This window comes from Ahaetulla prasina, chromosome 12 (assembly GCF_028640845.1).
Source record: "Ahaetulla prasina isolate Xishuangbanna chromosome 12, ASM2864084v1, whole genome shotgun sequence".
Taxonomy (NCBI): Eukaryota; Metazoa; Chordata; class Lepidosauria; order Squamata; family Colubridae; genus Ahaetulla; species Ahaetulla prasina.
Window position 1 is genome coordinate 12,731,894 of NC_080550.1, and position 27,736 is coordinate 12,759,629.

The 27,736-nt window shown below is 41.7% G+C and overlaps 1 protein-coding gene across 4 annotated transcripts; it reads left to right on the forward strand.

Moving 5' to 3' along the window:
- The first annotated feature begins 277 nt into the window (after positions 1 to 277).
- Positions 278 to 27,732, forward strand: LOC131184320 (uncharacterized). 4 transcript variants are annotated; one of them, XM_058155461.1, is made up of 11 exons: positions 278 to 555; positions 5,184 to 5,389; positions 6,078 to 6,129; positions 9,761 to 9,951; positions 10,156 to 10,323; positions 11,349 to 11,459; positions 17,837 to 17,888; positions 18,728 to 18,915; positions 20,899 to 21,057; positions 23,039 to 23,149; positions 24,248 to 27,732. In XM_058155461.1, exons 2-11 carry the CDS (start codon positions 5,246 to 5,248, stop codon positions 24,359 to 24,361), a joined length of 1,290 nt encoding a protein of 429 aa, XP_058011444.1. In that variant the 5' UTR covers positions 278 to 555; positions 5,184 to 5,245; the 3' UTR covers positions 24,362 to 27,732. The 4 variants fall into 4 exon arrangements, with proteins under 4 accessions (XP_058011444.1, XP_058011443.1, XP_058011445.1 ...); XM_058155460.1 differs by having other exon boundaries at positions 5,190 to 5,389; XM_058155462.1 differs by lacking the exon at positions 23,039 to 23,149 and having other exon boundaries at positions 5,190 to 5,389.
- Positions 27,733 to 27,736: the final 4 nt, after the last annotated feature.

Genomic DNA, 27,736 nt, shown 5'->3' on the forward strand with positions numbered 1-27,736 from the left:
CAGAAAGTTAACAACCGGTGTGAACTCGTATATATATATATATATATATATATATATATATATATATATATATATATATATATATATATATATATATATATATATATATATATATATATATATATATATATATATATATGCATATATAAGAGCTGTCAGCCCGAGTTGTTGTTGCTGGTTCTGAGCATTGCCTGTTACTATTAAAAGAGTTGTTTAACAGATCTGTTTCGCCTCAGTCATTCCTTCCGTCTCATGACAGAGCGAGAAGCCTGCAGCTGCCGCCCCTTTTCCGGCATAAGAAGCCTCCAGCCTCCAGCCGCCACTGCTGGCTCAATTCTGGCTGGCAAAGAGGCAGCAGCTGCATGCTTCTTGTGCCCAAAACTACCGAAAACTACAGGCCTGTCACTGGCTGTTCTTCACCCCATTGACTGCTGGTGCATGTGTACGACCGCACCACATTGCCAGACTCGGCCAGGGGAACGGCCTGCTGCACCAGAGGGGCAGTGTTGCAGCAGAGTTGCTTGAAAGGCAGCCGGACTGCAGTGTCCCTTTAAGGTACTTGGATGCGGGGGAACGGGGGATCATAAATGGACAGGTAGCAAGAGCTGCCTTTTCTGCCAGTTCTGTGGGCGTGGCTTGGCGGGAGGGGTCATGTGAGTGGGCGTGGCCAACTCAATGTCGCCCCATCTTGCCGTGAGTGACGTCGAATTGGCCACACCGACTTAGTCACGTGACGCCCTCCCCCACCAAGCCACGCCCACAGAACCTGTAGTAGAAGAATTTGAATCCCACTATTGGTGAGGTGTCAAAAGTCACATGGACAAAACCATGGTGCCCAAAAATGAGATCAGATCCAGAACTTGGGCAGAGTAAAAAAATTGTTCAATGTATATAGAAGCAGTGCTTTTGTTGTGTTTGCTGTCTTGAGATGATGGGTTGCAGTGAGAAAAAATCCAGGGTGCTCTGACCAGGGGTCTGCAAACTTGGCTCTTTTAAGACTTGTGGACTTCAACTTGTGGACTTCAATGCAGTCTGTTATTAACACAGCTGCTTGCAATTACTGCAAGTTCAAGTCCCACCAGGCCCAAGGTTGACTCAGCCTTCCATCCTTTATAAGGTAGGTAAAATGAGGACCCAAATTGTTGGGGGCAATAAAAGTTGACTTTGTATATAATATACAAATGGATGAGACTATTGCTTAACACAATGTAAGCCGCCCTGAGTCTTCGGAGAAGGGCGGGATATAAATTCAAATTAAAAAAAAACAAAACCTCCCAAAGTTCAATTTTGGGAGTTGAAGTCCACAAGTCTTCAAAGAGCCAAGTTTGCAGATCCCTGCTCTAGGCCAAGAAAAACAGGGCATCCCATATAGCTGCCAGCCACAGGTTATCTAGAAGGGCATCATGACCCAGAAAGCAAAATTAGAAATTTCGCCACTCTTCAAAGCTGCCTGTCGTGACTTGTTTTAAAATCACATGAGTGCACATTCACCGACATGAGACATAAAACAGGAAGAAAAAGAGAAAACCTCGATAAAACTTTTTTTGTTTCTTTTGCACAACTCTAATAACAATCCAGAATGAATTATTTTCTGAAATGCAGTGCTGGTTTTAATTTTTTGAAACGTTTTGCTGAAGAAAGGAAAATAAATGAACCGGTGATTTATGGATTTGATAACTAGAAAGGGTAGATTATGACAGATGTTGTTATTGATGGTGTTAAAATTATGATTGCAGGGTGTAAGTGACTTTTTTCTTGTTTTTAACATTAACATTATTATTAGGCTTATCCTCATTTTCTTTTGTGCAAGCACCAGCCTCAGGTTTAAGCCAATGTTTCGCTCTCCAAGCATGATTCCTGTGGCTTAAATTACCTGCTGTTCAACAGCTAGGTTAGAAAGGGCCGGAATAGCTCAGGCCGTTAAGAAGCCTGTTATTAGAACACAGTAGCCTGCAATTACTGCAGGTTCAAGACGGCCCAAGGTTGACTCAGCCTTCCATCCTTTATAAGGTAGGTAAAATGAGGACCCAGATTGTTGTGGGGGGCAATAAGTTGACTTTGTAAAAAAATATACAAATAGAATGAGACTATTGCCTTATACACTGTAAGCCGCCCTGAGTCTTCGGAGAAGGGCGGGATATAAATGTAAACAAAAAAAAAAGTCACATTTTAAATACTTTAAACGTTGAAAAAAAGAATGTTTGAGTAAGTATTTGTCTACAGATATACAGTGGTGAGGGAATAAATATGAAAACATTCTGAAAATGTAACAGAGAATGTTTAGTTTCCAAAGACTGCAATAAAAACAGTAGAATAACCTCAGATAAAATATTTCTGCTGTGGGCTATAGGAAAGGCGAGATAGCCACTGCAAACAGAAGTAATGCACGAAAACATGGAAGGATAAGGAATGCGTGTCAAAAGTTTATCTGCTTGAAAGCTAAAAAAAATGTAACTAAACAAGAAACCAGCAAGAAATTATCAGAACGTCTTTGACATTAAGTCATAAGGGAAAATGGCTGAAAGTAGGAAAAAGAAGAAAAAATGAAGATATGTATTGACTGATCAAAGAGAGGGTATTTCCATTTTGTTCAAGCATGCAAAAATGGACAATATGGAAACACAAATGCCAACATGTATTCACACGATTCCCGAAGTGAACTTGGGATTTCTTTGCCTCGGTCTTTACAAGGGCCTCTGTGGCTCAGACTGGTAAGATAGTCTGTTATTCACAGCTGCCTGCAATTACTGCAGGTTCTAGTCCCACCAGGCCCAAGGTTGACTCAGCCTTCCATCCTTTATAAGGTAGGTAAAATGAGGACCCAAATTGTTGGGGGCAATAAAAGTTGACTTTGTATATAATATACAAATGGATGAAGACTATTGCTAACATAGTGTAAGCCGCCCTGAGTCTTCGGAGAAGGGCGGGATATAAATGCAAATAAAAAAAAATATTATGCCAACCTAATCTTGTAGTTTCTCATCTTCTAATAGGTGAATCCAGCCACTTGTAGGTGAGCCAATAATTCATGGTAGTTAAGACAGATCTAATGTAGCATGATACGTAGACCATCTTCTCAAGCCTCACCCTTGAGAATTAACCCGTCATGTGGTTGGTTTGGCTTTGGGGTAATGCGTTGTGTGAACGCAGCTGCTTAAATTTTCCAAACTTGGGTTTATGGTTTGGTCTATTGTGTGAACCAGGCCACTGTGGTTTATTCTACACACCATTACTGAAACGTATCGTAACTCAGTGCAGGGTGTGAAATCAGCTTCAGAATCCAGGATAACAGAATAACAGAGTTGGAAGGGACCTTGGAGGTCTTCTAGTCCAACCTTCTGCTCAAGCAGGAGACCCTATGTAATTTCAGACAAATGGCTGTCTAGTCTCTTCTTAAAATCCCTCAGTGTTGGAGCTCCCACAACTTCTGAAGGCAAGACGTTCCACTAATTAATTACTCTGTCAGGAAATTTCTCTTCAGGATCTCCCTTTGTTAAGCTTCCATCCATGACTCATGATCTTGCCCTCAGGTTCAGTTCAGTCAGCATCATAAAGGTGTCTGAATTCTCCATTTTATAGTAAAGTCAATTTTTATTTATTTATTTAGCGTATGGCACATCATCCATGGACTAGCTATATATATTAACACTTCATAAAGTCAACAGAGGCCCAGCGAATGAAACTGCAGTCAGTCATAACCGTAGGAACTGAGAAATGATGTCATAATAGCCACACAGTTAGTAAGGAAATGGGTATATCTTTGTCCTTACGGCTGCTGAAATAGTTTTGGGTATGAAAGGCATAATTTTAGATGGAAGTGGAGAACAGAAACACAGAGATGGTGCTAGAGAAAGTAGGAGGAGGTGGAAAGTGTTATATAATACTGCTAAATCTGCTCTGGGGTGTTTGTAGAACAGTCATAGATCGCAACAAACAGAAGTCTTTCTCTCCCCTGGTCTAAATTGTCCAGGACAATCTCTTTGAGACTCTTCCATTTGCTTCAGGTAAGACAGTCTGATTAGATAAGGAATAGCAAAGCCAATCTTAAAGTTTGTGACTCAGCAGGAGCTTTTTAATCTGCTTTTACTATGTAGCCTAAGCAGTGAGAAATGATAGAAATATTATACAATTAATTATACAATTAATTCAGAATAGAACTGGAAGGGACGTGGAGATCTTCTAGCCCAACTTCCTGCTCAAACAGGAGACCCTATGCCATTTCAGACAAGTGGTTGTCCAGTCTTGTCTTAAAAACTACCAGTGATGGGGCATCCACGATTTCTGAAGGCCAGCTGTCCCACTGGTCCTCACTGTTAGGAAGTTTCTCCTTAATTCCAGGTTCCTTCTCTCCTTGATTAATTTCCATCCATTGTTTCTTGTCCTGCCTTCTGGTGCTTCGGAAAATAAGTTGATCTCCTCTTCTTCGTAGCAGCACCTCAAATATCATATCACCCCGAGTCCTTCTTTCCTCTGGACTAGCCATACCCAAATCCTGCAAACATTCTTATACAAGGACGGGTCTATGTCCTAGGTTTAGCTTAATTTAATCATAGTTACGTCTTGGTCTTGCTTTCTAACATGGATAGGAAGAGCATACAAACCCATGAATTCACAAGAATGAAGCCAATAGATACATAACGTATGTGTTAGACATTCTGTTTAATTCTGTAAAAAGGATAGCGGAGGATTATTATATAGCCATACCGTTCAGAAGCAGAGAAGATTACATAGCCATACACATTAAATAAAACGTACCATGGACAATAAACAGGGGCCTTGCTCTTTAATGGTTTCTATATGTCACAGGAAACTGGTCCGTACATTTTAATGACTGTCATAGCATGATCACATGATCAAAATTTGGGCTTTTGTACAACTGGCAGGTATTGATGAAGGTTGCAGATACCCAGAGTCACGTGATCACCATCTGAGACCTTCCCAACCGGCTTCAGACAAACGAAGTCAACGGAGGAAGCCAGATTGCCTTAATGACCATGTGATTTGCTTAACAACCATGGCACAAAAGGTCATAAAACCAGGCAAGACTCTCTTTAACAACCACCCTGCTTAGCAATGGAAATTCTGGTTCCAATTCCGGTTGTAAGTCGAGAATTACCTGTTATTGTGTTTAAGAGAATCCACTTCAGGCTAGTCTAATAATGGTAACCTCTTCTTATTTGGAGATGCAGACGTCTTAACCTGTCCAAAGGTGAACAGCGTTGAAGAGCAAAAGTCAAGGGTCAGGATGTTTCAAGTAGCTCGGAACATCCTGGTGACCGGTACTAACCGGGGAATTGGATTTGGACTGGTGAAAGAGCTGGTGAAATTGAACCCTTCTCCGGGCCATATTTTTGCAACATGTAGGAACCCTGCTGGACCTGAATCAAAGGTATGTAGAAGGTGAACTGTAATTCAACATCTTTAAGTTATGAGCTGGAGTAATGTACTGATGTGGGCTTCCGTTGCAGGCATCAATGAATTGAGGCATTTGAGACAAAAGATTAAGCCAGGATTTTTTGAAAAACAGTTGATTGAATAATGTAACATGGCTTTGGAATCAGATCTGATGCTAAGACAGACTGAACCAAAAACTCACCTGGTTTATGCACATCCTGGATTGTTTCAAATGAATTTAACACAAAAAGCAACCATACAACCATGATAATATAAACAAAAAGAGATATATAAACAAGATATTTCTAGTTAAAAAAACACAGTCTGCAAATTATAATAGCTGCTGATAAAAACCACCCATTGGGATATTCTGCTATAAAGGAATTGAAGAGAGGTGTGGTGGGTTAGAGGTGAGAGTTCAATCCCAGCGGCAGATGTCAGATATGATGGCGGGAAGTGAAAATATCTGCTGTGAACTGCATATAGGCATCAGGAAGGGCATCCAGCCAGTAAACGCTCAGCTCCATTCAGTCGCACCAACTCCAACCCGAATAAAAGGGATTAAAGGGTTATAAAAAGAAAAAAAAATCTGCTATATTGGAACTGAGATTTCAGAAGATACTTTTTTTTTATATTTTATCCATTCAACCTGTCATTTTTAACATTTTCTTTCTTAATTGCAGGCTTTGCAGAATTTTGCTACTCAGCATGACAACACTTACGTGGTTCAATTAGGTATGGGATTGTTACTTTCTGGGTAATTATTGCAGTGAAAGCCACAAAACATGATCATGTCTATTCTCGTAAATTCCATGGGTATATAAAAGTCAAGTGCAATTAATTGTCAGTTTGGGGATTTTTTAAATGTTCGTTTCTCTAGTACCAATGTAGTGATATCAGTTGAACAGGTGAATTGTTTTCTAAATGTCATCTGTTTAGAATTTATGGCAGGGGTAATTCCAGACCTGTTAATATAGCTGTCATGTTCAAGAATGAATAAAGAAGAGGGCCGTGAAAATATTTACAGATCCCTCACATCCAGGACATAAACTGTTTCAACTGCTACCCTCAAAACGACGCTATAGAGCACTGCACACCAAACAACTAGACACAAGAACAGTTTTTTCCCGAAGGCCATCACTCTGCTAAACAAATAATTCCCTCAACACTGTCAAACTATTTACTAAATCTGCACTACTATTAATCTTCTCATCGTTCCCATCACCAATCTCTTTCCACTTATGACTGTATGATTGTAACTTTGTTGCTGGCAATCCTTATGATTTATATTGATATATTGACCATCAATTGTGTTGTAAATGTTGTACCTTGATGAAGGTATCTTTTCTGTTATGTACACTGAGAGCATATGCACCAAGACAAATTCCTTGTGTGTCCAATCACACTTGGCCAATAAAAAAAAAAATTCTATTCTAAAAAAAAATTCTATTCTAAAGTCTGGGGAAAAAAGACCTCAGTACACAAACGCAGTAACCAAGTTTGTTTGTCCTGATATCGGTACTAACTGACCACCTTAAAGTGTTACAGAAAGAAATCTTTTTTGGAACTGACGCTCCATGCTCCTCATCACCCTTTAAGCAGCATACAGCTCCATCCCGAGCCCGTATCTTCCCTCTCTCTCCCCAATCCATCGCAAGCCACTTCAGCTGTTCCGTGCTGCTCCATCTGTGATGGATGGTGCAAAACTGCTTCAGTGCATGCCCCTAAAGCCCTCTAGCATGCGGCTGGGAATTTGAAGTGAGAGGCATGCCTCGGGGCTGACGACCCAGCAGAGCAGGCACACAGGACGGGGTCATTGGCGAAAGTGTGCAGCAGTGGAACGGTGATCCCCACATGAATGGCGGCCCAAAGTACCGTTGCAGGGCTGGGGCTGACAATAGCTTTACAATAGATAGCAACCACTACAGCTAGTCTTCCACTTACAATCATTAATTTAGCGATTGTTTGAAGTTACAACGGCACTGAAAAAAGTGATTTTTTTCAAGAGTTCTCTTTTTGGACTGATGGAATGTACGGTAGTAATTTGTGGATTTCTGGACACAAGGAACTATTAGGAAATATTGTGACTGACTTTTCAAAAGGAGTAATGAAGGAAAGACAGAGATTAATGCATCGAAAAAAAATGGCAAGAGACAAAAGTATTATCCTTGAAACGAAGTTGTTTTGAATTATTAACAGACAAAAATATTAGTGTCCCTGAAAGACAATATGTGAGGAAGATCTGGAAGAAATGGGTTGATTATATGTTTTATATCTATCATAAAAGACTAGGTATTTGGATTTATACTGGATTTTGACGAGGAAGGACTAAATTTGAATAGATATTGTAATTTCGGTATTGAAATTTCATAATGTGTTGTACTGTATTTTAAATAGAGTATTCTTGAAAGATTTTATGTAAGAAAGATCTGGGGGAAAAATTATATGGTTATATAAGCTATAAGGGAGATATTCTTTGAATTGGATTGGATTTTTATGCTTTAGCTGGTTTTAAATACTTTAGGATTAATTTGTTCTATTGATTTATATATTTTATTACTGTTAATTGTTAATTTTTTTTTCCTGAAGGATTTTGGTTATGTTAGGAGGAAGTCAGAGCTAGAGAGGGAAAATTGGTATAATAGTTTTGGGGAAAAATTTTCTTAGCATATGTTTGTTTTATTTTTAACTATACCTTGTGCTTCTCCTTGGAAGTCAGGGGGGAGGGATCAGTGAAGGGAGGGGGGGTTGGGGGGAAAGGGGAAAAAAAATTTTTGTAAAACTTTTTGAATAAAAAAAAAAGTGATTTATGACTGTTTTCACACTTACAACCATGGCAGCATCCCCTTGGTCATGTGATCAAAATTTGGACGCTTGGCAACTGGCATGTATTTATGACGGTTGCAGTGTCCCAAGGTCATATGATCCCCTTTTGCAACCCTTTGATAAGCAAAGTCAATGGGAAAACCAAGTTCATTTAACAACCGTTACTAACTTAACAGTTTTAGTGATTCACTTAACAGCTGGGGCAACAAAGGTAAAATGGGGCAAAATTCCCTTAATGACTGTCTGGCTTAGCAATGGAAATTTTGGGGTCAATTGCAGTTGTAAGTTGTGGATTACCTGTTGTGCTTTTTGTCTGTAGTATCTCGCAAAAAATGTCTGGCTTGATACAGCAACCAAACAGGACAGACATTCCAAGGGATAAATAAAACTGCAGAAAAAACCCACCAGCCTGCCTTCCATTGAAGACCTGTACACTGTAAGGGTCAGAAAGAGGGCTGAGAAAATATCTGCCAACCCCTCACATCCTGGACATTTTCAACTGCTCCCCTCGGGACACCACTAAACGTTATTGCATGCCAAAACAACTAGACACAGGGACAGTTTTTTCCTACGGCATTGTCTTATGTCTAAGGATATTGACCCATGTTGTATGGGTGTAGAAGTATTATTATTCTTTTGTCTTTTTTACTACCACCTGTTATTGACATCATATTATGATTATTATTACTCTGTTGCTTTGCATGTACATTGAGAGCTTCTGCACCAGAGACAAATTCCTTGTGTGTCTAATCACACTTGGCTAAATTATTCTGTTCTGTTCTGTTATCATGGCTACAGTCTACTCCTATGCTATTCTACTCTTCTATTCTTCTATTCTACTCTTCTACTCTATTCTACTCTACTCTACTGTACTCTACTCTACCCCACTCCACTCCACTCCACTCCACTCCACTCCACTCCACCCTACCCTACCCACCCTACCCTACCCTACCCTACCCTACCCTACCCTACTCTACTCTACTCTACTCTACTCTATTCTACTCTACTCCTCTTCACTCTATTCTATTCTAAAAAATTAATATCAATCTTCCAAGTCAGGAAGTACCCATTCCACCCCTCATTTTTCCTCTCTTGAACACTAGGGAATGCCCCTTCTGAGATACTTTTGCCTTCCCTCCTCCTTTTGATTCAAACATTTCATTTAAAAGGTAAAACATTCCCTGTCCACTCATGTCCGACTCTAGGGCACAGTGCGCATCTCCTTTTTTGGCCTAGGGAGCCAGCATTGTTCAAAAACAATTTCCATGAACATGTGGTCAGCATAGCTATAAGCCAAAGGTTCCCAGAATACTGTTACATTTCCACCGAAGTGGTACCTATTTATCTACTCGCATTTGCATGTTTTCGAACTATTAGATGGGCAAATTTCATTTATCAGATTGTTATCTAGGTTGCAGGGTTTTTTCCCAATCTCCGAAGGTCTTTTGTTTTCCATTACACATTACCTGCATGCATCAAACTAGGAATCAAGTTGTTTCTATTGATACCTCTCCGATTAGCTTTCTTCTGTTTGTGGTAGATACGACAGACCTTTCCAGTATCCGGCGGGCTGTGTCAGAAGTGGAATCCCATCTGAAAGGACAAGGGCTCAATCTGCTAATCAACAATGCTGCCAGAAATTCCCAGGCCCTTTTCCTGGAAAACGTCGATCAGGAAGATATGCTATCGTCATACAAGACCAATGCAGTGGGGCCCCTCCTAGTTGTCAAAGTAAGTCTGGTTTAGGGGCCCAGGGGCTGTATAGGTAGTCCCAGAAGGTCAACCATGAGCCAAAGGGGATCAGAAGTGGCACCAAGGAAAAGGCCATGACTTGGTAATTAAAAAAAAGCCAGTGAGAATAAAACAAGGATCTGAAGGAAACCCAGGAAGAAGAGAAATGTAACATTTTGCCCTACCGTTTCATATGTATTTTAGGAATTCCTGCCTCTCCTGAAGAAGGCTGCCAAGGAGACCACAAAACAAAACATGGGAGGCAGCAAGGCAGTTGTCATCAACATATCTTCTGTGATTAGCTCCATTGGGCAGGGTTTTAAAACCGTAATAGTACCAGTTCCTCCAATGTACCAATATCGTGTCAGCAAGGTAATTCAGAAATCTTGTTATTTTGAACATAACCAACGAGGCAGTCCAAGATGTTTCTAGCCCCCCTTAGGTCGATATCTGGCTCCAGTAAACTGGACCTAGATTCATCACAAGACCCATGAGAAGACAAGACCCTCACTTGATGCGACCCACACTTACTCATCACAAGTCCCATCACCTTGCCTGACATGACCGTCACCTGATGCGACCTCCCCATCACAAGACCTACTGACCACATGGCCTTATAAGCAGAAGAACCCCAACGCTGACATCCCCTAAACTCTGCTGAAGATGTTACCTAGTCTGCTAATGAATCAATTGGAAACCAACCCACAAGCTCAGAGAATGAACCTTCACTCACATCCTACATCCGACTTATAGCAGGGGTGCTATTCAGCAGGTTCTGATCTAGGTTCTGGAGAGCCGGTTGTGGAAATTTTGAGTAGTTAGGAGTACCGGAAAATACCACCTCTGGCTGGCCCCAGAGTGGGGTGGGAATGGAGCAGTGGTGGGATTCAGCCAGTTCGCACCACTTTGGGAGAACCGGTTCTTAACTTTGTGAGCAGTTTGGCAAACTGGTTGTTGGAAGAAATCATTACGGCAGAGTATCGGTTGTTAAATTACTTGAATCCCACCATTGGAATGGAGATATTACAATATCCTTCCCCCAGGAGTGAGGAGGGAATGGGGATTTTGCAGTATCCATCCCCTGCCACACCCACTAAGCCACACCATGCCCACCAAACCATGCCCACAGAACCGGTATTAATAAAAATTGAATTCCACCACTGAGTTGCAGATATTCACCACTATCGCAAACTGGTTTATTTCTAAATGCCTATGCACAGGAATCTTTTCAACTAGGGTTAATACCTGCTTGGAGCTAGCTAGGGGTCCACAGCACTCAAGGAGGGCTCGATTTAGTTCACTTGTGACTATGTAGGGACTCTAGCCTGATCCCTCTTTTCATCCTGTGCCCCCCCTCCCCAGTTCTTCCATTTATTCTCTCATGCTTTGTTTTATAGACAGCGCTGAACATGGTCAATGCCTGCCTTGCAGAGGAACTAAAAAAAGATGGGATTGCATGTGTCCTGCTCCATCCTGGATGGGTGAAAACTGACATGGGATCAGAACAGGTACTATAAGCTGGCGGGGGTGGGGGTGTTATAAATATTCTCAAAAATTTGGAAATGTAGCAATTGAGAGCCAGTTTGATGCAGTCACCCAGCCGACTTTCATGCCCAGCCCTGTCTTTTGTGCCTAAGGTGGGACTAGAACTCACGATCTCCTGGTCATTGGCCCAAGGTCACCCAAGAGACTTTTGTGTGTAAGGCGGGACTAAAAGTCACCATCTCCTGGTGATTGGCCCAAGGTCACCCAACAGGAACTGAAAAGCGATGGAATTGCATGTGTTTTGCTCCATCCTGGATGAGTGAAAACTGACATGGGATCAGAACAGATACTATAAGGTGGCGGGAGGGAATAATGAATATTCTCAAAAAATTGGAAATTTAGTAATTGACAGCCAGTTTTGCCTAGTCACCCAAGTGGCTTTCATGCCTAAGGCAGGACTAGAACTCAGCATCTCCTAATGATTGGTCCAAGGTCACCCAGTTGGCTTTCATGCCTAAGCCGAGACTAAAAGGTAAAGATAAAGGTTACCCTCGCACATATGTGCTAGTCGTTCCTGACCCTAGGGGGCGGTGCTCATTTCTGTTTCAAAGCTGAAGAGCCAGCGCTGTCCGAAGACGTCTCCGTGGTCATGTGGCCGGCATGACTAAACGCCAAAGGCGCGCGGAATGCTGTTACCTTCCCACCAAAGGTGGTCCTTATTTTTCTCCTTGCATTTTTTACGTGCTTTCGAACTACTGGGTTGGCAGAAGCTGGGACAAGTAACGGGAGCTCACCCCGTTACGCGGCACTAGGGATTCGAACCACTGAACGGCTGACCTTTCGATCGACAAACTTAGCCTCCTAGCCATTGAGCCACTGCGTCCCTAAACCGAGACTAGAACTCACTATCTCCTGATGACTGGCCCAAGGTCATTCAACCAGGTTTCTAGTCCGAGAGTATGAATCGAATTGAAGAGTAAATCTTAAACAAGAAGAAGAAGAATGTAAACCAATTTGCAGAACCATAATCTAGCTTTTCCTTTTCCCGCAGGCCCTTCTGACAGTGGAGACCAGTACTAAGGGTTTGGTGAAGGTCATTGCTGGCTTAGATTCGTCATCATCTGGCACTTTTCTGGATTGGGAAGGGAAAACCATAATCTGGTGAACAGAATAAGCATCCTTGAGTTTCTCATCGGGGAAAAGAATCAGACCTTTGTGAACTGAAAGGAGGAATTCTTCTCTCTGGAGTCTGCGGCAGGACAAACTTGTCCCTAAACGCAGAATGACGGCCTCACTGTTGTTTATTATCAATAAACACGCCCTGGTCATGGAAAATCTTGCCATCACCTTTCATCCCAAGTGCTACATGTGGAAAGGGTCTCTCCCACGGAGTGTTTGCTGTTGCTATTTATACAGTACAATACAACAATACAATTCTTTTATTGGCCAAGTGTGATTGGACATACAAGGAATTTGTCTTTGGTGTATATGCTCTCAGTGTACATAAAAAGACGAGACACATTCGTTAAGAATCATAAGGTACAACACTTAATCATAGTTATAGGGTACAAATAAGCAATCAAATCCTACTAGGAAACAATCAGTTTAAATTGTAAGGATGCAAGCAACAAAGTTACAGTCATACAGTCATAAGTGGGAAGAGATGGGTGATAGGAATGATGAGAAGATTAATAGTAATAGTAATGCAGACTTAGTGAATAATTTGACAGTGTTGAGGGAATTATTTGTTTAGCAGAGTGACGGCGTTCGGGAAAAAACTGTTCTTGTGCCTAGTTGTTTATTTTATTTTTTTATTTATTTGTCAATCATATATAAGATTACAGGTAAAAGTATAAACATAATTTGGATACATGAAAAGAGTAAGTAAAAAGGAATATTAGGACAGAGATGGTAGGCATGCAGGTACACTTATGCAAGCCTCTTACAGACCTCTTAAGAATGGGGTGAGGTCAACAGTAGACAGTTTAAGGTTAAAGTTTTGGGGGTTTGGGGAAGAAACTACAGAGTCAGGTAGTGCATTCCAGGCATTGACCACTCTGTTACTGAAGTTATATTTTCTGCAATCGAGTTTGGAGCAGTTTACTTTGAGTTTGTATCTATTATTTGCTTGTGTATTGTTGTGGTTGAAGCTGAAGTAGTCATTGACAGGTAGGACATTGTGTTAGATAATTTTATATACTATGCTTAGGTCAGACTGAAGTCGGCGTAGTTCTAAATTGTCTAAGTCCCAAATTTGGAGTCTGGTGGCATAAGATACTTTATTGCGGGTAGAGGAGTGGATGACTCTTCTCGTAAATATCTCTGGACTCTCTCGATTGTATTTATGTCTGATATGAAGTGCGCATTCCAGACAGATTAGCTGTATTCAAGAATTGGTCTAGCAAATGTTTTGTATGCTCTAGTTAGTAGTACAATATTACCAGAGAAGAAGCTATGCAAGATTAGGTTAACAACTCTTACTGCCTTTTCTGGCAATGTTGTTACAGTGGGCTGTGGCACTTAGATCTTTAGAAATGAGTACTCCAAGGTCCTTGACAGAGTGAGGGTCATTTACAAGGTCATGTCCATCTAATTTGTATTTTATGTTTTGTTTTTTTTTGTTGCCAATGTGCAAGACAGAGCATTTGTTGGTTGAGATTTGAAGTTGCCCCTTGTTAGACCAATCTGACACATAGTCAAGGTCTTTTTGCAGGGTAGTTACATTGTCTGTAGTGTTGAATAGTTCAACATCGTCAGCAAAGAGAACACAGTTTTTTTTAATATGATCGCAAAGGTCATTTATGTAAAGTATGAAGAGTGTTGGACCTAAAACACTGCCTTGGGGAAGATCACTATTAACATGTACAGGATTTCATAGAGCGCTTTTTATTTTGACCACTTGCTGTCTGTTTGACAGGAAGGTAGCTATATTTTATGTAGGAGTCCAGAAATGCCATAGGATTTTAGTTTTAGAAGTAACTTGTCATGTACCACCAAATCAAAAGCTTTACAGAAGTCTATGTAAAATGCGTCTATGGCTTTGTCCTGATCAAGATGTGTAGTCCCTATGTTTTTGCAATGTAGAAGTTGTAGATTAGAGGATACATTTTTTCTGAAACCAAATTGTTTGATAGAAAGGTTGTTTGTCTCTAGATTGAGGGTAATAGATTGGTTAATTGTTCTGATGTGCAGTGCTTTATAGCAACGTTTTGAGTGTAGGAGTTGAAACAATTTATGTGCAAATTATATTTTCACAGTCTTCTTTTTGACTCATGCAGTATACAGGTCCTCAATGGAAGACAGGTTGGTAGCAATTGTTTTTTCTGCAGTTCTAATTATCTGTTGAAATCTGTGTCTGTCTTGTTTGGTTGTAGAGCCAAACCAGACACTTATAGAGGTGCAGATGACAGACTCAATAATTCCTCTGTAGAACTGAATCAGCAACTCCTTGGGCAATTTGAGCTTCCTGAGTTGGTGCAGAAAGAACATTCCTTGTTGTGCTTTTCTGATGACGTTTTTGATGTTAGGTGTCCATTTTAGGTCTTGCGATATGATAGAACCTAGACATTTGAAGGTCTCTATTGTTGATACCGTCTAGTATTGTAAGAGGTGGAAGTATGGGAAGGGTTTCTCCTAAAGTCTACCACCATTTCTACGGTTTTGAGTGTGTTCAGTTCCAGATTGTTCCGGTTGCACCACAAGGCTAGTTGTTCAACCTCCCGAGTCTGTATGCGGATTCATTTATTTGGGTTATTCATTTGTGTGAATCTAGACCTAAGGGAGAAGGTTCAGAAGCATCACAAAGAATGTGCAAATCGGGTGGGTAGCAGATAGGAGGTGTGTTATATCTCTTCTGCTCATCGGAGATGCTTTTCCCAACCCTGACAAGTGTCAAGGGTTGGCCCAAAACATTGCAAGGCCTGTTTTCCCTAGCAATTCTTCCCACTGTGCTCTTGAAACACCCATCCAAGGATCTGTCACCGAAACAATGCCTTATGACCTGCTCTTCCCCGGGGAAAGATTTGCCCCAGGCAAATGAAGAGACTGTGTCAGGAGACACACCTCTTTCCTGAGTCCTAACACTATAATTACCAAACCACTGAACAAAGTCCAGGCAGTGCAAAAAAAGTAAGAGTTTAGTGAAAGGATGGCTCCGTTAGCTCGTAGCATATTGGTGACCGGCTCCAATCGGGGAATCGGACTTGAACTGATCCAACAACTGGTGAAGATGGCTGAGCCTCCAGAACATATCTTCGCAACTAGCCGAACCCCAACTGGACCCAAAGGGAAGGTTTGTAGAAAGTTATTGCGATTGAAGAGCAGGGGAAAAGGCGCCTTGTTGCTATCTAAGTAGCTTTGCTTTCCGTTCTTGAAGAAGGTGAACCACAGGTGGCTCACCTATCATCTGTAGTTATCTTAATAGTACTGCAGGACTGCAGGACTGCAGAGATACTTCTCACTCCAAGGAAGGATGATATAAAGCTTAAAAGAAACAACAACAGATGAAGAAGTGATAGAGAAAGTTTTAGAATGTGCTGAAATGGACAAATTAGCAAAGGAAATTAAAGAGAAAGAAGAGACAGATTATTATATAATCTGAAACAAATGGTATGAATGGCTTGAGACAAGAAATGGGGTAAAAAAAATAAAGGGGAGAAATTAGAAATGGACAACATGTAAATAAGAAACATAAAAGAAGCTAGAAAAGTAAAGCTATTAGTATTAGATAACTTAATATAAATAAAGAAAATGGGATAAGAAAGAAAATAAAATAATAAATGAGATATTGGGAGGGAAAGGTCTAAAAGCACAAGAAGACCACTAAGAAACGTTGTTTAAAAATAGGAGATATTTATATGTTGTATGCTGTGTGTGTGTCAGATTGTGTATCACAATAAAACAATAAAAAAAGAAAAAAAAAGAAAAACAAGCTTTTTAAAAATCCAGGGAAAAAAAAAGGCATTCACCTAGCCCCTAAAACAATAATATTTGCCCGAGCCTCTTTACGGAAGGAATTCGACAGGTAAGCCAGAATGCGTGGGAAACACTATCTTGCTGGCAGTTATGGTGGAACAGATGCCATCGTCTGCCAGAGGAGATTGAAATAGCAAAACAATTAACTAAATGACGGCTCTAAAATAGATTTCTTTTTGGTGACTCAGAAGTGAGATGGGGGTGAAGTGTCGAGAGTCACAAGGACGACGTGATGTTGCCCAGGGAATAAGATCAGAGTCAGAACTTGGGCAGAGTAAAACATTTGTTCACTGGATATTGAAAGGCAAGATAATTTCATTGTCATTTTTTTTTTGGGAGGCATTGCTTTTGGTGTCTTTGTTGTCTTGAGATGATGGGTTTCAGTGAGAAAATGTGATCCAGGGAGCTCCAGGCCCACAAAAACAGGGAATGCCATACAGCTGCCAGCCACGGCCACCTAGAAGGGCAACCCTGCCCCCAAAGCAAAATTAGAATGTTTGCCACTTCTTCAAAGCCTGCTTGTCTTGACTTGTTTTAAAATCACCTCAATGCACATTCATGGACATGAGATATAGAACAGGAAGAGAAAGAGAGAGAGGGAGGAAGGGAAAGAGAGAGAGAGGGAGAGGGAGAGCCTACCATATTTGCCTTCCATTGAGGACCTGTATACTGCACGAATCAAGAAGAGGGCCGTGAAAATATTTGCAGATCACTCGCATCCTGGACATAAACTGTTTCAACTCCTACCCTCAAAATGACGCTATAGAGCACTGCACACCAGAACAACTAGACACAAGAACAGTTTTTTCCCGAAGGCCATCACTCTGCTAAACAAATAATTCCCTCAACACTGTCAGACTATTTACTGAATCTGCACTACTATTAATCGTTTCATAGTTCCCATCGCCAATCTCTTTCCACTTATGACTGTATGACTATAACTTGTTGCTGGCAATCCTTATGATTTATATTGATATATTGATCATCAATTGTGTTGTAAATGTTGTATCTTGATGAACGTATCTTTTCTTTTATGTACACTGAGAGCATATGCACCAAGACAAATTCCTTGTGTGTCCAATCACACTTGGCCAATCAAAAATTCTATTCTATTCTATTTTTCGGAATATAAGACGGACCGGAATATAAGATGCACATTAGTTTTTGGGGAGGAAAATAAGAAAAAAACATTGGCAGGTGGATCAGCCTCCAATCAGCTGTTGCCAGGGGTGACTTTTAGCAACAAGTTCCTTGGTTGTGAGCTCTGTGTCTTGCTTTTTTATTGCTTTTTTTTTTCCTGCCTCTGAAAGCCTCCGAAACAGCTTCAGAAAAAAAGAAAGTTCCGTAGGACCTAAGGATAGGAAGCAAATGTTTTCCATTGCTCCTCGGATCTTCTCTTCTCTTGACATCTCCTCTTTAATTGCAGACCTTGAATGAGCTCGCTAGCAAGTATTCCAACATTCACATCATCCAGCTGGGTATGAGAGCTTCCCGTTTTCTTTTCTGTTCCGATTTAACCTCCGTCTCTTTTTTTTTTAAAAATCCATTGGGAAATCTACATGGACTATGGACAGTTTGACCGTACCGTATGTGTATTTTAGCTTTAATATGTTTGTACCTCACTGCAGGTAATGCTCGATTTCCTACTGTCATTAACCCCAACATTTCTGTTTCTAAGCAAGATAGTTATTGAGTTTTGCCCCGTTTTACGATCTTTCTTAACACAGTTGTTAAGGAACAACAACAGTTCCTTAACAGTTGTTAAGGAACAACATTGCAGTTGTTAAGTTAGGAACACTGTTGTTAAGTGAATCTGGTTTTCCTATTGAACTTTGCTTGTCAGAAGGTTGCAAAAAGGGAACACATGACCCTGGGACATTGCAACCATCATAAATATGAGTCAGTTGGCAAGCATCTGAATTTTGATCCCGCGGCCGTGGGGGATGCTATAACGGTTGTAAGTTACTTATTTCGGAGCCGTTGTAACCTTGAATGGCCACTAAACAAATGGTTGTAAGCCAAGGACTGTCTATGCAAAGTGTCACGTAGGCACCAGTTAGGGCAACTGAAATTTGGTTCTTCCCAATTGCTAACCCACAATCCTCTAGGCCAGGAGTCTGCAACCTTGGCCACTTTACGACTTGTGGACTTCAATTCCCAGAATTCATCAGCCAGCATGGCTGGCTGGGGAATTCTGGGAGTTGAAGTCCACAAGTCGTAAAAGTAGCCAAGGTTGCAGACTCCTGCTCTAGGCCCCACATCAGCTTTTGATCCCAGCTTCTGATAAGGATCTCATTTTTTCATATGGACATGGAAGAGGTGGAGGATCAGTCCAGTGTGAAGGCAGCTGCTTCGGTGGTTGAGTCTCTTCTACATGGTAAAGGCTTAAACCTCCTGATCAATAATGCCGGTGTGAACTCCTACGCCACTCTGGAAACAGTGGAGCAGCAAGAGATGCTGTCTGCTTTCAACACCAATGTGGTGGGGCCCATCCTTGTGGTTAAGGTAAGAGAATCATTGTCTTCTCTCTGAGAAGGAAACAAGAGAATGACAATTTGGTCTCATGTATTATGAAATATGGTAGACTACTAAACCAACAGTGGAGAACCTATGGCCCTCTAAGAGGTGTTGGACCACAGCTCCCAATATTTATTACCACTGACCACACAGGTGGCTGGAATTATTTAACAATGCCTGATGGACTACTGATTCCCATCCTATCATGGTTGCAGGAACTAGGTATGTCTGGCTTAATGAAAAGAAGAACTAGGGGTCACCTGATAGCAATGTTCCAGTATCTCAGGGGCTGCCACAAAGAAGCTATTCTCCAAAGCACTTGCGGGCAGGACAAGAAGCAATGGGTGGAAACTAATCAAGGAGAGAAACAACTTAGAATTAAGGAGGAATTTCCTGACAGCTAGACCAATTAATCAGTGGAACAACTTGCCTCGAGAAGTTGTGAATGCTCCAACACTGGAAATTTTTAAGAAGATGTTGGATAACTATTTATCTAAAGTGGTGCAGGGTTTCCTGCCTAAGCAGGGGGGTTGGACTAGAAGACCTCTAAGGTCCCTTCCAACTGTTATTCTAAAATTATCTATCATGTTATTCTAAATTTATATATCATAGATATTATCATATTCTACGTTAAATCTTAAGATCTATGACTATGGCTATTGATTGTATGTACACCGAGAGCTTATGCACCAGAGATAAATTCCTTGTGTGTCCAATCACACTCAGCCAATAAAGAATTCCACTCCATTCCATTCCATTCCATTATAAAGTGCTATTAATATGTAGAAGCTAAAGTTAAAACTGAAGTGGATTCACAAGTCACAGAAATCTGTAAAGATTGTTGGGACTTTGAATTGGATGTGAGATGGAAGTGTGACTAAGGAGTTGTGAAAGAGAACAATAAGAAGGAACGGGGCTGCTGAGACCAAAGAAAATCAGAAGGAAAGGTAGCCTTAGTCAACGAAAAGAATGGGTAATATCTTAGAGATAAGTACTTTATTTTTCGGAGTATAAGACACACCTTTTTCCCCTAAAAAAGAGGGTGAAAATCACAATAGAAGAATGGATATTGAAAGTTGCCAATTTGGCTGAGATGGCGAAGATATCAGCCTTTTTGAAAGACAATACGCAAGAAAGATACTTAAAGGAATGGAAAAAATAGATTGACTATATTCAAAGTAGATATCAGACTAAGAGTTACCAGACTGTTTTTGAATGATTATGATGTATTGTTTTTGATTGTTTTCGGGGGAAGTTAGGAATTGATGATTGTAGGGGTATAATTAAGTTGGGACGAAATTTTTTTAGCATATGTTTGTTTTATTTTTAACTATACCTTGTGTTCGTTCCGGGAAGTCGGGGGTTGTGAAGGGAGGGGAGGGAGGTGGGGGAAAAGGAGGGAAAAAATTTTCTGTAAAACTTTTTGAATTAAAAAAAAAAAAAAAAGGGTGAAAATCTGGCTGCGTCTTACACTCCAAATGTGGTCCCGCCCAGTTTTTCAAATGGTGGTTTCAGAGGCTGGAAAAAAGCATTAGAAATTAACCTTCAGAAAGGAAACCCACAAAAAGCTTCAGAAAAGAAGCCTCCAAACAGAGCTTCAGAGGCTTTTTTTCTGAAGCTGTTTCGGAGCTTTCAGAGGCGGAAAAAAAAGTTTTTTCTGAAACAGAGTTTCAGAAGTTTCAGAGGCAGGAAAAAAAAGCAAAAAAAAAAAAAAAAAAAGAGCAAAGCACAGAGCTCACAACCAAGGAACCTGCTGCTAAAATTCACCTCTGGGAACAGCTGATTGGGGGGTATCCCAGGAGGCCGATCCAGCTGCCAATCAGCTTTCTTCTTATTTTCCTCCCCAAAAACTAAGGTGTGTCTTATACTCTGGTGTGTCTTATACTCTGAAAAATACGGTAAATGATTCTCGTTCAGTTCCTGGGTCATCATGGCCTTATTTCACAACTTAATGTATCTTGTTTCCTTCAGGAATTTCTGCCTCTGCTGAAGAAAGCAGCCCGAGCGGCAACCATGAAGGAGATGAGTTGCCAGAGGGCAGCCATCATCAATATAACTTCCAAGTTGGCCTCCATTGAACGGGGTTTTGAAGTCATGAAAGGACCGATGTACCCTTATCGTGCAAGCAAGGTAGGTTTTCCTTGGAGGGACACATAATTCCTTTCATTCAGAAGAATTAACTGGTGAGATAGCAGAACATGTCTAGGTGTTGTGACCCAGGTCCCAGTAGGTAGTAGGAAACTCAGTCAGTGTAAAAAGAAACAAACTTTATTCGAACCGCTGAGAATTACTTCATTCTCAGCATAGTTCAACTGAACTATGCAAAGTCCTCCCAACACAAATTCCTCAGTCCTATTCCTCAGTCCTATCACCAACCTTGGTCCAATTAAGCAAACTGCCAAAGGCCTTTCTTGGCAAAAGTTCAGAAGAAACTGATACAAAATAAATACAAGAAGATGAAGCTATCAGTGTTGTTTTCCGGCAAAGCCCAAACACTGTTGCTGGTCTTTTAAGCCTTATGGGAGGGGCCAATCATCTCTTGGCCCTACTCCCAAGTTGTCCTTTTTGCTTTAGCTGCTCTTGCCTTCTGGCAGTTCTTCTCAGGCTCCTCCTGTTCCTCTGCCTCACTACTATCAGGCTCTGGAGGCTCTGGAGTCCGCACCTCACTCCCTGATGGCCCTGGACACACCTCAGCCTCCAATGCAGAGCCGTCATCCAGGCATTCTCCAGCCTCCAGGACTGACCCATGTTCTTCCTCAGCCTCATCACTGTCCGACTCTGTTGCCAGCTCCGCAGGCTGCTGGCGGACCACAACACTATGTGTCCAGTTTATCCAATCTTGTCTGCTTTTAGGAACATTACATTCATTCATTCATTCATTCATTCATTCATTCATTCATTCATTCATTCAGCTTATATCCCGCCCATCTTCCTTGGATCTGGGTGGCCCTTATTCAGATGGTGCCCATTCACTTACAATCAATGATCATCCTTTTTAAAAATGTGTTGCAGATGTGACACACCTAAAAAAGGGGCAGACTTTTCTTTGTGTAGACATTGTGCTGATTTTTGTGGCATTCTGCTGCAGGTGACCCTGGTCCTATGTTGCTCAAGTCTTTGCCCTATCTCCTTTTGGCCTTTCACATCTGCACCAGCGGTGTTCTGTCTCCGTCCTCACTTTGGAGTAACGAGCTGGCCTACAGCCAGTGGGTTCACGGCTCCTATCAGTCCTGGCCGAGAAAACGCAGTTGCCTGCCAAAAAGTTCAAACAGATTAAGACTTCAGCTCACTTCGACATGGTTCAGCTAATTTGCTTCCCGTAGAATTGAGAGCAGTCCCAAAGCTCCTTATATATCCGGTGGGGTGGGGCTCCTGCCCCACCCTTCCCTGTGATGACGCCACCTCTCTAATCTTCTGAAGCGCGGGTCGATCCAGGCTTGATTAGTATGATTATCAGCTGCATCTGAAGGCGTAGCCTGAGGAAAGGAGGAATCAGGGGATGTCGGCCTCATTACGTCCTCCGACTGGTCTGGTTCTGGCTCCTGGAGCCAGGCCAAAGGAATCATTGCTTCTGAGGTAAGCCTTATCGGCCCTTCCCCCTCACTCTTGGAGTCACTTACAGGCATGGGGCCAGGTTCGGGGGCTGGAGCCACAACAAGCAGTGAAATCCACTTACCTTTGCTACCGGTTTGGGAACAGGAGCGAGCGCCTCTTCTGCACATGTGCAGAAGGTAAAAAAAAAAAAGGGACATCATGATGTCCTGGAGGGTGGGCGGAGCCTCCCACTGGCGGCACTACCGGTTCGTGTGAGCCAGAGAGATCTGACCGGATTTCACTGCTGATCTGCACGCTTTAATCCTTTCACCTTTTGAGCACTTTTAGTCCTTCGAGATTATAGTTCACATAAACCCTGTCCGATGCAGCCAGAGGTTAGGGAATCACACTCCAGCATATTTGAAAGGGATAACCCCCACCCCCTTCTTGCCTTCAATCATGCCAATGCTTTTGATAGCAGGGGGTTGTGTAATTGGGTCAGAGAATCAGAGCAGAGAGGTTTCAAAAGAAAGAAAAGGATGAGGAGCTGATCTTAAGGGTTTAATTTTCTTTGCAGGCTGCTTTGAACATGGTGACGGTCTGTTTCGCTTTGGAACTAAAAGAGGAAGGGATCTTGTGTACTGTAATCCATCCCGGCTGGGTGAAAACAGACATGGGAACGGAGCAGGTACCATAAAGGATGTAAGAGGGAGAGCCAGGGTTTCCTACAGAGACAAGAGGGGTCCCATGTTGGAGCTGAGATGGGATAATGTATCCATCTCACTGCTCTTTGATCTTCAGTAGCTTTTCATACTGTGGACCATACAATCCTTTTGAATCAACTTCAGGGGCTGCTAGTGGCAGTGGCACAATTTTGTGGTGGTTCTACTTTGGGACTGGTGACATCTACTTGCAAGGTGAGTGTCAGGTTTCCAAGGAACACCCCCAACAAAATAAAGCTCTGAGGCTTGAGGTTCCTCAAAGTTCCAATTTATTAGAGATGTCATGTTGGCACAGCCGGGGAAACTCGAAACTGAAAGTTTCCAGGTTTTCCACACCCAGTTGACAGTTCACAGCCCTGCCCCACACCCACAAGATCATCACATTGTCCAATCAACTCTTCACACTCAATTGGATACAATCTTCAGGCAGTCTCCATCAGATGCAGGATGTCCTTGAATATGGAATATTGTTATGACTAACTTTCTACCACTCCAACAACAACCCCCTCCCAACTCCCCCAGCTAAACTATGTGGCAGTTAAGAAGCAAAGAAGAAAAATTTTCAATTTTCATCTATCATGTTAGATGAAGTCATCTATCAGTTTGGGGTTAGGTACTGTCCAGTGGTGCTATTCAGCCGGTTCTATCCAATTCGGGTGAACCGGTAGCAGCTGTGAGAGGCTCCACCCACCCGCCCAGACGTCATCATGTCCTGGTTTTGATGCTCTGTGCAAGCACAGAAGGTCCTGTGCATGTGCGGAGGTGGTCCTCCGCGCGCTCCCATTTGCAAACTGGTAGCGTAAGTGAATACCACCCCTGGTACCATCAGCATACATCTCAACCCTGGGCCAGCTCTGAGTTAGGCTGGAGAATTCTGGGACTTGAAATCCATGCATCTAAACATTGCCAAGGTTGAGAAACATGATGCTATGCTCTATGGTGCCTTTAGCAGCCATGCTTTTGTTCCTGTTATTTTAGACAGAGAGTGAGAATGAATCGGTAAGGGTACAGGGCTCAAGCTTTCTTCCCTGAGGATAATAACCCTGTCTCTCTTTCTCTCCCAGGCTCCTGTGACTGTGCAGAACAGTGTGCGAGGCATCCTCAATGTGCTTGCTAATTTATCATCAGCCTCCAATGGGGCCTTTCTAGACTGGGAAGGCAACGCACTCCCTTGGTGAGATGTGCTTGTCCTTTCCACCAAGAAAAAAAAAAAGGTGTTGGGTATATTTATCTTTTTTTTAATTGTATTTTTGTATCACTGTTGTGTTTTTAGTGTTTGTATGGTTTATATTTCATTTGCTGTAAGTAAGTTCTGATTTTGATGGTATAGAAATATATTTAATCAACCATCCATCCATCCAATCATCCAACCAACTAACTACCAACCATCCATCCAACCATCCAAACAAACAAACAGCTAAACAACTACCAAGCATCCAATCAACCAACCAACCAACCACTCATCCAACCAACAAACTACCAACCATCCAACCATCCAACCATCCAACCATCCAACCAACCACTCATCCAACCAACCAACCAACCAACCAACCAACTACAAACCATCCAATCATCCAAACAACCAACCAATTACCAACCATCCAACCATCCAACCATCCAACCAACCACCAACCATCCAACCATTCAACCAATCATCTAACCATCCATCCAACCAACCAACCAACCATCCAACCAACCAACTACCAACCATCTAACAATCCAAACAAACAATTACCAACCATCCATCCATCCATCCAACCAACCACTCATCCAACCAACCAACTACCAACCATCCATCCATCCAACCAACCAACCACTCATCCAACCAACAAACTACCAACCATCCATCCATCCAACCAACCACTCATCCAACCAACCAACCAACCAACTACAAACCATCCAACCATCCAAACAACCAACAATCAACCAATCAAGATGGAAACTTCCACTAGGGTGTGACCTCCAACTTTTAATTTGTTTGTATTGTAGATAAAGTCCTTAGCTGGAATCAACTTCAAGTCTAAATTAGTTGTGGGTTTGTCATCCACAAATATGACTTACCTCTGCTGGAAATCATGCAACTTAAAGTATTCTCTAGTTGACAGATGATTTTGTCAATGCTGATGGTACTCAAGTGCTATCCAATGTTTTGGAACTGAACCCAATGCACTTACTATTGTTACTATTATTATAATCATGGATGTTTAGAGTGGATTTGGCAATTTTATCTACTGATTGGGTTCTAAGAACCTGGGTTAGGCAGATGATGTTATTTGATGGTGTTAAAAGTATTGTTGCAGGGTGTAAGCTGTTATTATCATTGAGGCTGGTTCTACAGTCAGCCAGATGTTTAGATTGGATTTGGTATTTTATTGCATATCAAGTTATTATTATTTTTATTAGACTTATCTTCATTTTCTTTTGTGAAGCACCAATCTAAAGAATAAGTCATTCTTTCACTTTCCATACATGACTCCTGCTGTTCAAACTACTTGCTGTTCAACAATTAGCTTAGATAATCACATTTTAAGACCTTAAACATTAAAACATGGATGTGTGACCAAATATTTATTGTCTATAGATGTATGGCAGTGAGGGTATAGATTCAATTTTTTTCCAGAAAATATGATAAATAATTTCAATTTTCAAAGACTGCAATAAAAACAGTAGAAATGCCTTAATCTTTTTTTTTCAGATCTCTTCCACAGGACCACGCATCTAACATGACATGTTTGATGATATAGTTCAATATATCACCTGTTTCTTCCATTCATAGATAGATAGAAATGAAAAAACAAACAAACACCAAATCGCTACAATCTATGGTTAAAATTCAAAATTCAAGCTCTGCCCATTGCAGTGCCAGGTTCTGAAGACTTCCGTAGATTAGGAGTCCCCAACCTTGACAACTTTAAGCCTGGAGGACTTCAACTCACAGAATACCCCAGCCAGCAAAGCTGGCTGGGGAATTCTGGGTGTTGAAATCCACCAGGCTTAAAGTTGCCAATGTTGGGGACCCCTGCTGTAGATCATGGTCCATGGAACGCTCACCAGGAGATCATGTTCCCTTCCCAGTCCAGAAAGGTTCCCGCAGATCAGAGGTGGTATTCAGCTGGTTTGCATCGGTTTCGGTGAACCGATAGCAGCAATTTGGCCTGGGTCACCAAACCGGTAGCGACTTCTGGTAGTGACTTCTGGCCCTCTTTGAGAGCCACTTTGCGGCTGCGGTGGCAGCTGGAATTATTTTTTTCATACGGGGTTCTGTGAGCGTGGCTTGGTGGGGGGGTGTCATGTGACTGAGTGGGCATGGGCGTGAGTGATATCAAGTTGGCCATGCCCACTCAGTCACATGACCCACCACCATCAGGCCACGCCCACAGAACCGGTAGTGGAAAAATTTGAATCCCACCACTGCTGCAGATGATGATGATAAACCAGCCAACATTTTAAGAATACACTCTTCTGAACGGTCAAGGGTGCCTTTGAGAAGAAAAGAGAAAGGAAGGGACAGCATTTTAAGGAGTGCCTGATACATGTCTTTGGGAGGTGGGAGAGGAAGAAAGAGAGGGAGCTGGCTTTAATTCAGTGGTGAAATCCAAATATTTTTGCTACCAGTTCTGTGGGCGTGGCTTGGTGGGTGTGGTGTGGCTTGGTGGGCATGGCAGGGAAAGGATACTGCAAAATCCCCATTCCCACCCCACCCTGGGGCCAGCCAGAATTGATATTTGCTGGTTCTCCGAACTACTCAAAATTTCCGCTACCGGTTCTCCAAAACCTGTCAGAACCTGCCGGATTTCAGCGCTGCTTTAATTGGTTTTTTAAAAATACAGTTCATACCTTCATTACAGCTAAGTATAAACCTCAAAGGACTAGGACAACAAAGGACAACAAAGAATGTTCTTTCTGCGCCAACTCAGTAAGCTCAAACTGCCCAAGGAGCTGCTGATTCAGTTCTATAGAGGAATTATTGAGTCTGTCATTTGCACCTCTATAACTGTCTGGTTCGGTTCTGCAACCCAACAAGAAAAACACAGACTTCAGAGGATAATTAGAACTGCAGAAAAAATAATTGCTACCAACCTGCCTTCCATTGAGGACCTGTATACTGCACGAATCAAGAAGAGGGCCGTGAAAATATTTACAGACCCCTCGCATCCTGGACATAAACTGTTTCAACTCCTACCCTCAAAACGACACTATAGAGCACTGCACACCAGAACAACTAGACACAAGAACAGTTTTTTCCCGAAGGCCATCACTCTGCTAAACAAATAATTCCATCAACACTGTCAAACTATTTACTGAATCTGCACTACTATTAATCTTCTCATAGTTCCCATCACCAATCTCTTTCCATTTATGACTGTATGACTATAACTTGTTGCTGGCAATCCTTATGATTTATATTGATATATTGACCATCAATTGTGTTGTAAATGTTGTACCTTGATGAACGTATCTTTTCTTTTATGTACACTGAGAGCATCTGCACCAAGATTCCTTGTGTGTCCAATCACACTTGGCCAATAAAAAATTCTATTCTATTCTATTCT

Excerpts from the sequence above, each read along its gene's own strand:
- LOC131184320 (XM_058155461.1), top strand. The coding sequence starts at position 5,246 with ATGTTTCAAGTAGCTCGGAACATCCTGGTGACCGGTACTAACCGGGGA. Across the intron at positions 9,952-10,155 it reads GGCCCCTCCTAGTTGTCAAA|GAATTCCTGCCTCTCCTGAA; the intron begins GTAAGTCTGGTT and ends TATGTATTTTAG. Across the intron at positions 18,916-20,898 it reads GGCCCATCCTTGTGGTTAAG|GAATTTCTGCCTCTGCTGAA; the intron begins GTAAGAGAATCA and ends TGTTTCCTTCAG.